The sequence below is a fragment of the Crinia signifera genome, chromosome 1, assembly GCF_055691185.1.
Source record: "Crinia signifera chromosome 1, ASM5569118v1, whole genome shotgun sequence".
NCBI lineage: Eukaryota > Metazoa > Chordata > Amphibia > Anura > Myobatrachidae > Crinia > Crinia signifera.
In genome coordinates, this window is record NC_139217.1 from 332,952,955 (window position 1) to 332,966,627 (window position 13,673).

Genomic DNA, 13,673 nt, shown 5'->3' on the forward strand with positions numbered 1-13,673 from the left:
ACGCTTTCCCCCGCAGCGTCCCCAGCCCCCCCTGCTCCCTCCACCGCCGCGCCGCCCCACTAGGTCCCAAGTCGGGTGGTCGGACGTGCAGCAGGTCCGACCACCCGACGCAGATCCGATGCGCACGGGACCGCGCATCGGATCTGAGGGGACATCAAAACTAGCCGATTTTGGTCCGATTTCGGCCAGATCCGACTGATCTGGCTGAAATCTGACCAAAATCGGCTAGTGTATGGGGGCCTTAACTCTCTCTGCAAAAGTAAAATCTACCCCATCTGCAGTGCACATGGTTTTGTCCATTTGAGAAGGAATTTGCCAGAATGAGTGAACCAGAATAACCTCCACTGTCCCTGACAGATCACTCAGCACACAGTGCTGACACATGCGCTGTGTTCTGAGCAATCTAATATCACTCGGAATCCTTAGCAAATCTCCCCGTGTGTAGGCGCCTTTACAAAAAGACTGTCCAAACAAATTCCATTCAAGAATGTCCCACAAAAGAAGCTTCCTAAACTAATTTTCTATTCAGTTATGGTTTAATTTTATTGTGAAGAAAAAGTGTTATTTGAGTCACTAGTGTTACTGTAATGTTAGTGTGTTTTATTCATGCCACTAAAAGAACAAAGAAAATATTTAGACTTTTTTTTTAATGTTTTGTTATTTGAATCATAGGCCTAATATGTTTATATCACAAAAATTAGAGTTGAAAATTAATGTTATATTTGAAATCAGCACACCAAATATAAATAAAATCAGCTCAAAATTCTTCGGCACCAAAACATATGTTGGGCTGTGTAATGGGTGCAGTGCCTACACCAGACACCCTGCAGTGGCTCCAGAAACCACTAGGTAAATGGCACATGCACAGGAGGAAAATCACCTGAGTAGGAAAATGGTGCAGCGGTAATTTTCCCAGAGGCCTGCATATCTGCAATAGACCTATTGACCCTAGTGCTCAGAGTCTATTGCTCTATCAGACAGAGAGGAGCCCAGACAAAAGATACACATGGGCCGCCCCCTCTCTTGATTCTTTCTTGCTTGACCATTGAATCAGCGGCGTAACTATAGCACCGCAGCCCCCGCGGGGGGGGGGGGGGGCGCTGTGCATGTGGGGGCGCCGGGGGCTGCGGTGCTATAGTTACACTCCCCAATCCCCCACAGACTTACCTATCTCGCTGGTCCCGGCGGCTCCGTTCTTCTGCTGAGGACCACCACAAAATGGCCGCCCCCATATAGCACACAGTTCTCTGAAACCGTCTGCTGTATGGGGGCGGCCATTTTGTGATGGTCCTCAGCAGAAGAAGAACGGAGCCGCCGGGACCAGCGCGATAGGTAAGGCTGCAGGGGATTGGGGGGGGGGGGATTGGGTGTTGGGTGTGCTTGGCGGGGCGGCGGCGGGGGCGCTCCCCCCCCCTAACGGCGGGGGGGGCGCCCAAAACTTAGTTACGCCACTGCATTGAATAGGTAGATCTTTTAGTGACACAGAGGGGGACATTGAATAGGATGAGAGATAAGAAATCTACAGGGTTTTTTTTTAAAGCGGCAATCAATTACACTGCAAAACCAGTTTGATTTGAAGTGTAAATGATTGCCGCTTTAAAAAAAACCTGTAGGTTTCTTACCAAATCTCTCACTTTCTGAATCTCTCATCCTATTAAATTTCACCCAGATTTTGTAGAATAATGGTGATTAAAAGTAACGTATACAGTAATTAAAAGTTTTCATTAGGGGATTTGTATTAATTGTGCTGCCGTCGCGTAAAGACAGTTTCTGTGTGGAAGCAGCGCGGTCGGAGTGTGAGGGGCGGCCCGGCTGTGTGCGCAGTACAACGTGCGCTCCCATAGTGAGGAGTATTCAATGTTTTTTGAGAGTCTGGCTCACCGCTCACTGTTCTGTGTCCCTGTGATCTCGCTGAAGTGCGCACCACTTTTTCTTATCTCCTCATTTCTGACTTCCTCAGTATTCAACGTGTGGCCAGCTCGCCGGCCCCTTTTGCGAACTTAGCATAATTATGTGAGTTCAAATGGGAGAGCTGTAACTGGAGACATCTGTTATCTCCTGCTCTCCACGTGAGCTGGTCAGACTGGGATATTCTCAGCAGCGTGTTCCTCACATTTGTGGACTTGTATTTTTTTTTTTTTTTACAAAGGTTTAGAAAGGTAAATGTTTTGTTCAGTATTTATTTTACAACAAATGGCTGTGTGACTATTTTAATTGGGTTTGTGCAGATGGGTGTATTTTGTTCTGTTTGGCCTTTATCCTTGTGTTGTGCTTTTAGCATTGTTTCTTTGCCCTGTGTTTTTATTAAATTTATTAAAAATTTTATAATTGTTAGCGTGTTTAAAAACCTGTTTGGGGGTTAGGTGAGGAAGCATGGGAAATTACTAGGAGCATTCCAAAATGATTTCTTATTGGTTACCATTAAAATAACTTATTAATTCCAAATAAATTAATATAGAAGTACAGCATTATGGCACTTGCAATAAATACATTAGAGTACATTTTTTTAATTTATAAGCCATAAAAAACAAAAAAAATAACAACTTTAACAAAGATAGCCCTACAGTTCACCTAAAAAAAGATGCCGAGGGAAAAATGGAGAACTGCTCTAAAAAAAGAAACCAGCAGGACTCGCAATTTGTGCATTGAATACACTTTTGGAGAGAGACACTAAAATCCCCATTGAACAGAAATGGGGAGAAGTGCAGGGTGAACTGAGTTAGCTTCGCAAAATATTTTTGGAGAAGCAACAGAGCTGAATACAGGGAAGCACAACATGCACACTCACCGTTATTTACGGCGACATAGGAGCATTGAATACATGCCAGTGTGTCTGGCCGCCTGTGACTCATCCCCCGCCGCCGCATCCCACTCTCCCCTCACACAGTCTACCGCGGCTATGGCAGACAGCACCATCGAGAGTGACATGGACGGAGCCGGTAGCAGCTTGGACGCCCGCCATGCAGACCTCATCCTCAGCCACCTCTTCTTCTGGGAAGTCGGGCATCGCCGTTCCACCTGGAGGAGCTGACTAACCGCCTGCCTGCAGCAGGAGAACAAGGTCCTGGAGACCTACAAGCTGAAGTGCAAGGCGCTGCAGGAGGAGAACCGGGACCTGCGCAAAGCCAGCGTCACCATTGTAAGTAGCCCCTTCCACTGTGGGCTTCCCAGGTGTTGTGGTACTACAACTCCCAGCATGTCCTGCTGCAAGGGCATTTGCACAGGTGACCAGCTATTGGTGAACTATAGGTGCCAGCATGATATGCCTGAGATATCTGTATAAGGGTAGATGTGGGTTTAAGCTGTTGTGGAACTGCAAGTCCTGCACTTCGAGGGGGGCGCTGGTGGGCGTTCATTCGCCGGGTGGGGTTTGGTGGACTCGCAAGGCAGCCTTGCGAATCAACCAAAATAACCCCCTTAGATTCTTAGTGTGGAGGCCACGCCAACTTTTCCAAGTAGGACACGCCCATTTCACGAGGTCACGCCCACTTTTCCAGGAGCGCGCGCATTACTTACTAGGGGGAATCTCCAGGAATCGATGGTGAGCGAGGTGGCAACCCTACTTCTCATAGAATTATTTAAAAAAAAAAACCACCTAACTACATATGCCTAATAAATGACAAAATTGCTGCACAGTTGCTTGCACAAAATACCTGCTTTTGGGAGCAGTACATTTGTACCAGCACCGGAAGTCTATTTCCTGTTAGGAACAGTATAATGTAATAACATACAGTATGTTTATGTCCAATTACTGTTTCTTCGTGCAAGGAACTGTAAATTATGAGATCAATACATTTTTGTACTGGGGAAACTGATGTATGTGGCATATTATGTATGGGGACATTGATGGGTGGCACACTATGCATGGGGACACTGGTGGGTGGCATATTATGTACTTGGGAACTGAGGTGCGTCATATTATGTATCAGAGACATTGGGGGGAAATTTATTAAGATTCTGAAATACAAAATTTTTCGGGAAAATATGAATCTGCCGCATTTACTGATTCGTATTCTCCTGAAGGCGTAGGATGGATAACTCTGAAACTAAGCAATCAATTACAACGCCAGTATTTTTCTGCAAATGTACCAAGATCTTTCATTTGGTTTATTTGTGTTTCATACTCAAACAATGGTATCATAGATATGTCAATCATAAAAGTTGTCATTCTGCTATATATATATATATATATATATATATATATATATATATATATATATATATATATTACTTAGACAGTCACAGCACTCCATCCTTTTGCAAACAAATTTATACCAATGACAGCAATGTTTCATTCCACAAAAGGTATTTTCATCAGGCTTTTGTGTATTGAAACGTTGCGGTCTTTGGAATAAATTTGTTTGCAAGAGGAGTGGAGTGCCGTGACTATGTCTAAGAGTATTAACGTTTGATTATGGGCACCATCCCTGATATTATGATAACTGGCTGTGTCAGATCTTTTTGGATTATATATATATATATATATATATATATATATATATATATATATATACATACATACACACACACAACAAATGAGGCCGGCACTCAGGTCTGAAGATGGTTGCCAGTAGCTTGCTCCGGTGCCCTCTTTCAAAAGGGGTGTCCTTAGGTAGTATACTGCGACAAATAAGTGGCACTCGGAGGCTTGTTCAATGGTGAAACAACAGGAATATTTATTCCTAGTGCAGGGAAAACGTTTCGGAGCACGGAGGCCCCGTCGTCAGTTCAGGTAATGCATTTAGACAGGTGGAACGCACATGACACTTGGTGAAACGCAGCCAACTTCCGGGTTGACGGGCTGGCTGCTTAACATATTTCCAGGTTGACTTGGTGTGACACAGCTAACTTCCGGGCAGACGGACGGGCTGTGGAACGCACCAACCAGGTTTCCCTAGTTACGAGTGACACGCAAGTAACTTCCGGTCCGGCGGGTATTAGCGTGGTAGCTCATTTTTACACATGTAGCCGCATTGATATAAAGTTATAGATGGCGGTTTTGATTCCGGTATCAGTGTGTTCTGTTTGGTGACTTGTGATACCCGCTTCTCTACTGGTCCACTGGTCCCGGCTTCTCCGTACGCTGACATCTCTGGCTCCGGCTTCCACTCTACCCTCGGCGCAACCCAGCGTCCTTGGCAGTCCTGGTCCCGGCTCTCTTGGTGTCGTTCATGCAGCTGCATGCCCCGGGTATTTACATAATATCTTGTGGTAACCAGCCCACAGTGCAACAGCACTTGGTATGAGTAATTTTCTTTTATACCGATTGGATACTCAGTGTGTGTTTCCATAATAAATTTTGTTTTACCTGCACCATGGAGCGCACCTTTCTCTTCTGTTTTTTCTAGATGTCTATCATCCTGACCCTGGATGCCGTTTCATTGAAAGGGAGCTACATTCCTCATTATTGGACTTTGGTGACTTTTGTGCCTTTCTCCATATATGAGAAATATATTTGGCATTGTCTATCCCTGTTTGGGACTTTGATAATTAGCGCTGCTCACACTATTTGTATGTATGTATGTGTATATATATATATATATATATATATATATATATATATATATATATATATATATATATATATATATATATATATAGCAATCTAGTGTGCCTGGCACTCAGACTCCCCCAGGGGGTAGCTTGCTCAGTTGTCCTTGTGTACTGGCTAAAGAGCCAGAGGTATGTAGATAGTGGAAGAAAACAGCGGCACTCTGAGTCTTCAAACGGTGCAAAAAACGTGAAACTTTACTGGTCTACAGTTTCGGGGATATCACCCCTTCATCAGGTCCTGATGAAGGGGTGATATCCCCGAAACTGTAGACCAGTAAAGTTTCACGTTCTTTTGCACCGTTTGAAGACTCAGAGTGCCGCTGCTTTCTTCCACTATCTATATATATATATATATAGCTGAAAGGGAATGGTCCGGCACTCCGCTCAATGCAGTGTATGTGCTCCGGTGCCTGCAGCCAGTATTAGGTAATGGCTGTGTGGGGTTTGCTGCGGCACAGACGGAGTGGAGACAGCTTTTAAAAAAAAATTCAGTTTAATGTGTAACAACACATGTCTCTATGCCCGACGTTTCGGGGTCCCGTGTGCCCCGTTCGCTCCTTGAAAACGGGGCACACGGGACCCCGAAACGTCAGGCATAGAGACATGTGTTGTTACACATTAAACTGAAATTTTTTTGCAAAGCTGTCTCGACTCCGTCTGTACTGCAGCAAACCCCACACAGCTATAAATAGATATATATAGATCTAGAAAAGTAGAAACGGGCGCTCGATAGTGCATGAATCGTTTAAACGTTTATTCCGACAAAATAACATACAAGCAGAGGTATAAAATGACGTACCAATGGTGGCGGTTCTCAATCACCGTGGTATGAGAGCATGAGTACGGTGCAATGCACCTTCTGTTGGAGCCGGTTACACTCCGTCCTCGGCTACGCAGCAGTGGTGGTGATCTCGACGCTAGTCCACACCCCTACGCGTTTCGTATCAACTTCGTCAGAGGGATATATATATATATATTTTATGACTAACTGCATGGAGCTTGGAGGTTATATCAGACATTATATGCATGCAGGAATATAATAATGTGACCATATAGGGCATACAGTAAGAGATATTGTGCTGTAAGTTTCATCATACTTGCATACTGCAGCTATAGTCAGTTGTTACTATGTATACCAGGCACAAAGGTGAACATGGAATGAGCACACACACACACACACACACAAAGCACACTGGGTCATGCAGGATTTCTTATCTGTAAAGTGCTGGTTGTAACCAGTTTGTGGGCTGACTAGTGAGAATTCATGGTATGAGGATTCGGCTACTCCTTTGTTCACATGCTATAATTCAAAGATTAAGATCATGCAAGAAGTATTGCGCTTAGTAATAACATGATTGAGTATCAAATTCTGGGTGTCAGTTTTGACACGGATTCCCCCCCAGATTTATAGAGACCATTATACTTGACACTGCAAATGGATGAGATTATTATCATCATTTAATGAATTATTTTGTTATGCTCACTTATCCGCACAAATACCATAAATTATCATTTATTACAAATTTGGGTCTCAATGTTTTATTTACTCACTGGCACCTGTCAATATTAGAGCCTTGCATTTTAGTCTCCTCTTAGTTCACTGGTTTAAAATATGGAATTTCAAAAAAAATACGACCTAGGACATTTAGGCCCTTATTCTGGTTCACTCGCAAAGGCAAATTCCTTCTCAAATGGACAAAACCATATGCACTGCAGGGGGGGGCAGATGTAAGATGTGCAGAGAGAGTTGGATTTCGTTATTTCTTCAAAGTGAGATCTATATTGCTGTGTAAAAATAAAGCAGCCAGTATTTTCCCTACACAGAAACAAAATAACTCACCCACATCTAACTCTCTCTGCACAAGTTACACCTGCCCCTCCTGCAGTGCACATGGTTTTGTCCATCTAAGAAGGAATTTGCCTTTGTGAGTGAACCAGAATAAGGGCCTTAGCGCACAGCCCTATTCGGGGGTGCTTAGAAACAGTGTATTAAGAAAAGGGCAGCGTGGTGTGTGTGGCTTTCCTGCCTTACAGGAGAGACTAAATATGCCCTGTTTTAAGTTGTGGCTATAATTATAAGCTAGCAGTTATCATCAAGTAAAGAGTACCCAAAAAGAAGTAAGAATGATAGAACCCATCCCTGTAGTGTACCATGAGACCATAGACATATTGGTAGAAATATAATAGACTCTGGTTTTACAAAATCACAGATATTCTGCAATTTTTTCATAAGTGGCAAAACTTGTGCGCGTTTACAGATTGTGTAGATTCATTTTTGTACCAATTGTCTATTCTAATTATATAATTATTTGAATGCAAAACATAAGGAACACTTCATAGATTTCTTCCAGAATAAAGAACCAGAAGACAAATGTCTGTATTGTCCACAATATTGCATCCTTTTCACTAGGGAAGCAAAAAGACTTCCCATTGCTGAGCAAGTACATAAAAAAAAAAAATGTACTATCATTACTAGGCAGGCACCGATCCATTCTCTGGTTCTTTATAATATATAGTACTCAGCTGTCTTCTTTCATCGTTGCAATCAATATGTGATCCATGTGATAAAGTCACCACCGGCATATATTAAGGACTGCATTTTGGCAACAATAAATACATATATTAAATATGGGACTGTTGATAGGGTCAGTTATTCCACAACTTTGGAAACCTATCCCATAGTTTGGGCAGTTGCCTTGTTGTTAGGTTAGTTCTTTCATTCTCAGTGGTCATGAAGCAGAAACCTCTTCGCTGTTATCAGGTTCATCAGGAAGAGAGTTATCATTGGAAATGATTGCTGGCAGCCGGTCTCCCCACTCACATCTTCTAGCACACCGATAGAGATCCCTAGGAAATATAGATGCTTTTGTAAACAAAAATCTGACAAATAATCTGGAGGTCACTCACAAAGTGCAAATTGTCAGCCATGCAATACAAATGCAAGTTTACACCCACTTGCTGTGATTTGCACATAGAGTAGATTACTATTGAGGTGCACAGGTTTAGCAAACAAGATGGTGGTATGTGACTGTGAGCAGAAATTTGCAATGGCAGAGGGGTGGAATCAGGGGATAATGAAGGGGCAACCAACCAGAATTAAGTAGGCGTATCAGGGCACCAGTGTAGATATGAGTTTTACAAGAGTCTTTTCTGGTTGTGTGCTTGGCAATTCCCATTCCACAAAAGCATTGCAAACTGGTGGCCTTAGAGAGTCATCCTAGATTTTTATGTCAAATCATTTTCAGCAGTTGCTCCTATCTCAATGAAGGTGGGGGGGCTGCTGCCAGTAGAACAGTAGAAACCCCCCCCCCCCCCCCCCATGCTCACCACTGCTCCCGCTTGTGGTCCTGGCACCTATACAGTGCAGAGGGCAGGCGCCAGAACCGGGGCATGCACAGCATCAGCGATGGTACTGCACATACACTTACCCCAGCATCAATGGGCTGCAGCCCATAGAAGCCAAATTAGGCTGCATGACCAGGCAGGGAGTGGCTTCCTACAGACAGCTCTCTGCATATAGCAGCCTGGTGGGACTGCTTTACTACAGGTGACTGGTAGGTCAGACTTCCAAAAGCAAGTCGCTGCCAGGGACAGTGAAACCAGTGCAGTCTAACGGACAGATTCTGGCTTCACTTAAGCAGTTGGCCTATTTTACTTGGGGGAGGGGGGGCTGCAGTCCTGCAGTCCATGGGTAAAAACTGCCACTCCTCATTTTGCATCTCTACATTGAACTTCAATAGAGAAGCCCATTTGCAGGGGCACTCCAGCAATGTAATAAATTAGTGATTTCTGCAGCACAAATATCACCCTCCTTAATTCATGTAACCCTATGTAACAGTAACCGCAGAAGCATTTGAAGTAAGAAACAAAAACCTTTTAATTATTGAAAGTGCAGGAGAATAGACAGTGCGTAGATAGTAGATAGTTTGCTGGCCAGCCAGATCCACTTGTATAAAATCATAGCAATTAAAAAAAAAAAAAAAAAAAAAAGGAGGAAATTTTATTTTTTTGCACTAGTTGGGATATTACAGAGTGTGATTCCAGCCAAGTAGGGGATAGAATCATTTCTGCCTGACTAACGAATGCAAGATCATAATCCTTTTAACCATACCTCCCATGTCTCCGAGCTGTAATGACATCATAATGTAGTTTCCCATCAGAGCCACACGTGTGACAATGCACATGGCGTGGTCTGCGCAGCACTGGCTCAATTACACGTGGCCAGTGATCATCATTTCCATCAACACTGCCACGGGACAAAATTAGGAAGGAAAACTTCTCAGTGCGCCACTGTGGGTTCTGTAATAAAAAGCGAGAATAAAAAAACATATTGAGATATTATGGTTAGCAGGGAATGGAAAGATATACAAAGTACTAACATGAATATGCTCACCCAACTCAGTTGCAGTGGTTGGTATTGTTGTATAAAGTTACAGGGCATCTGGGTACTTCCAGCAAGTTTGGGACATTCCAGCTGATGTGGGCACTGTCAGAGAGAGAAAAGATGACTGGTAGATACGCGGGGGGATGCAGGTTATATGAATGTAAGCAGAGATGGAAAATATAAAAAACATAGGAAATAACTAATACATGGTGTGTAAGTAATCCTCCACTAATAATGAATAGCAACTGTAAACCATGTGCAGATAAGCCACTTCACCCCAAGAAAAGGACTTCTGGGTAATGCCATTTATGTTGCAAAGCTTAAATCAGTGATTCTCAACTCCAGTCCACATGTTGCCCAGAAATCTATTCTACTAAATAAGAGAAACATTCAACAATAAAAAGGCTACTATAAACATCCTTTCATATGAAAATTAAACAATTGTATCAGAATACATATTTATAAATAGATTGGATTTTGCCCCAGAGGCACCTGTGCTTTTGTAAAGGAGCATTCTCTTAAGGGGCAAAGTTGCATGCATTTTGGTGTAATCTAGGGACCTAGTTCAAAAAGTATGTGCAGCACGTACTTTTTGAACTGTGCGATTGGATGTTTGCGAGAGCCCGCATCGCACCCACAAAACGCACCGTGTATGGGAACCTTTACCCAACTTTTGAACTCCCTTAATAACTATATTTTTATGTGTGTTTAATTTATATATGCAAAAATCAAGAGCTTTTCCATTTCTTACCGGTGCAAATACATAGGGTGGACGATCGTCCCAAATTTGCTTGTCACCTCCCTGTGTGAAGACAGAAAGCAATTTTGAACTACGGAAATTGTTGTACCAGTTCTGCAGATCTATTACAAACCAAGTTTGCAGAGCTATTGGAGTGTACACGGTACGATTTGGCCAGGCAATTTTGAGCAGAAGGTTTGTAGGAATCACGCAGGGGAGAGCATTGCAGCTAGGGTGGCCAATCCCGGGATCGGGATCGGCGGGATCCCGGGATTTGGCCCCAAAATGTCCGGGATTTCAATCCCGGGATTGGAGTATCCAATCCCGGGATTTCGGGATTAGACTGCGCACGCGCAGTCTAATGCCGAGCAGCTTCTGAGCACCCGCTCAGAAGCTGCCCGGCTGTTCCCGACCCCGGCGTGCGGCCTGCGCAGCGTGACCTCTGACTCTCACGCTGCGCAGGCCACAGCAGCCTATCACAGGTGACTGCTTCCGGCCGCACTGACCTCCCCTCCTGCAAGCTTCACCGTCCGCAGCGCTATGTGCCCCACTCCAGCCCGCCTATGTAAGGTAATCTGCGGGGCTGCAGCAGGCACCCGCCGCAGCGCTGCTCTGTCCGCCTGCCCATGTCGATAACCGCCCACCCCCCATGTCGATGCCCGCCCGCCCGCCATGTCGATGCCCGCCCACCCCTTGTCCACCCCCCCCCCCCTGCCATGTCGATTAAACGGGTGGACAGGGCATGTTTTTCTTTTAGGGATGCCAATCCCGGGATCCCGAGAATCCCGGGATTGAGCATTTTTCAATCCCGAAATCAGGGATTGAAAAAATGCCCCGGGATTGGCATCCCTAATTGCAGCCCTGCTATAGCCTGCCCAAATAAACCGTGCAGGCAAGGCAATTTTGACGAAGCCGCCGCACACTGCGGATGGGGATGGTACGATGTAGTTAGCCGTCTATCTGCAACGGCTATATACATCTTGATTTTGACTCGGATTAGTCCAAATGATCATGCTTCCAGCTCATGTGTACACCCCTTATTACAAACCGGATTTGCAGATCTATTACAAACACTCTCAACCAGGGGCGACTGCAGCACCAACTACACAGTGCAGGGGGTGCAGCCAGTTAGAACATGTAAACATACATGCAGAGATGTTTGTAACATATGTGCTGGCAAACTCCCGGGGATCCGCAGCATTGTGTTTATAGCACCCAGCATAGACTTCACTCTCCTTCAAAGCCCACCCACCAGACTCCTGTGAAACGTAACCAATTGGAGTATGGGGGTAGCCTTAGAAGGAGAGAGCTGCCTAGTGCTCGGACCTGGGTGCTGCACTGCCCCAGTCATATATTACATACATATCTACAGGTATGTTCATTTGTTCTAATCAATCAGTGATGTTCTCAAATTGAATCGGGATCACATAGACATTGAATGGAGATAGAACATATTTTTAAGCTTTCTATCCCGATTCGATGCTGATGCGAGTTCCCGTTCAGCTGAAATCGAAAAAGCCAAATAAACAGTGCAGCAATGACTATATAGTGCAGACTAGATAGTATGAATTGTATGTAAATAGCACAGAGTTAGCAAAGATTGCATAGCAATCAAATCTTATTGTGTGTACACACAGTCGATTAGGCTTGCTATCCGAACCCGATGCGATCGAATTGCACGGTAAACCACCCAACATAAATGCGATTTTTACTATATAGTGCAGATCTGCACTATATAGTCATTGCTGCTGTGTCTATTTGGGTTTCTCGGGAACGCACATCGGGATCGCAAGGTAAAAACCTGTGCGATCTGCATGTGATCCCGATGCGATTTTGACCATATAGTCAAAATCTCATGCTGGATTGTACCGTGTGTACACAGCATTATGTGTCACTGGAAAACTGAACTGAAACAAATCTAATCATAACTAGCAAATGTCAATAAGCAAAAGACATGGCTTACTCTCAGGACTATATTGCGAGCTTCCATCAGAAGCCGGTGGCCTTCTATCGTACCATTTTCCACCAACACCTAAGAGACCAAGGAGAAAGCAACAACCATATCATCACGTAGAATAGAAGTATAATCAGGTGGAAAGTTACAAAAGATGAAGAAAACTAACCAGGAAGCCCCCAGTTTTTCTCCACAAAGTCTGAATAGTTCTTTCACGCTCAGTAAAGTTTGGGAGTTCATTTAAAGAGTACGCGGAGACTACAAGGTCATACTGCACCTGGAAAAAGCAGAGAAGCACGAATAGGTTTTATATAGTGGCTTCATAAGAGGCAGGATATAAATATGGTAAGAAACTGAGCAGAAAGCATGGCGATTCAGAACAGGGACATGAGAACCAGCTAACAAATTAAATAGTATGTAAGTAGCAATAAACATTGCCTTTAGATTATTTTTACATGGACTAGCTGCAGGAACTTGTATATACTGTAAGAACAACTTACCTTGGGGGAAACTGGCAAAAACTGTCTGAAGTGAACACCGGAGATGTGCTTATGCCCCGTCTCTACCCCACCTGCAACCAGATAAAGAGCACCAAAAACAAAGGTTTAATTAAGAAGCAAAGGATAGAATTTAGCGAATAAGAGTTATGTAGTATTTGAGTTTTTTTAAATTGTATCCACAATGACATGTTTAAACTTAAAAGTAAATAGATAAAATTACCCACACAAGTATTCCCCCCACACAAGTATTCTCCTGCATGACACTCAATTTACACACCTGCATTCTACTCATAAAAGTTACTGCTATCCTCATACGTCATTCTTTCAGTTGATGAATCTATAGGTCCTATTCAGACCCTTATTGTGTCTGGATTCATTAAATTTGCTATTGAAGCTCACAATTAATGTCTGGCCTTAAATGATTTTACTACAATATGCACCCGATTCAGACCTGCTGACTGGGCTGCGTGTGTTTGGAGGCCAGCGGCATGTTAACACTGCCCCGCTGAATACCCCACTGAATGCAGATTTCTCCCCCTCTGC

At 43.9% G+C, this 13,673-nt stretch overlaps 1 protein-coding gene across 1 annotated transcript in view; it reads right to left on the bottom strand.

Moving 5' to 3' along the window:
- Nucleotides 1-6,281: 6,281 nt before the first annotated feature.
- METTL17 (methyltransferase like 17) overlaps nucleotides 6,282-13,673 on the bottom strand; it is a 32,599-nt gene continuing 25,207 nt past the window's right edge. Inside the window, exons 8-14 of the mRNA XM_083145271.1 lie at nucleotides 13,131-13,201; nucleotides 12,800-12,907; nucleotides 12,640-12,708; nucleotides 10,689-10,739; nucleotides 9,947-10,039; nucleotides 9,665-9,852; nucleotides 6,282-8,400 (exon numbers count right to left, since the gene is read on the bottom strand). Coding sequence (XP_083001397.1) covers nucleotides 8,283-8,400; nucleotides 9,665-9,852; nucleotides 9,947-10,039; nucleotides 10,689-10,739; nucleotides 12,640-12,708; nucleotides 12,800-12,907; nucleotides 13,131-13,201 — 698 coding nt within the window. The 3' untranslated portion in view covers nucleotides 6,282-8,282. The remainder of the gene's footprint in view (nucleotides 8,401-9,664; nucleotides 9,853-9,946; nucleotides 10,040-10,688; nucleotides 10,740-12,639; nucleotides 12,709-12,799; nucleotides 12,908-13,130; nucleotides 13,202-13,673) is intronic.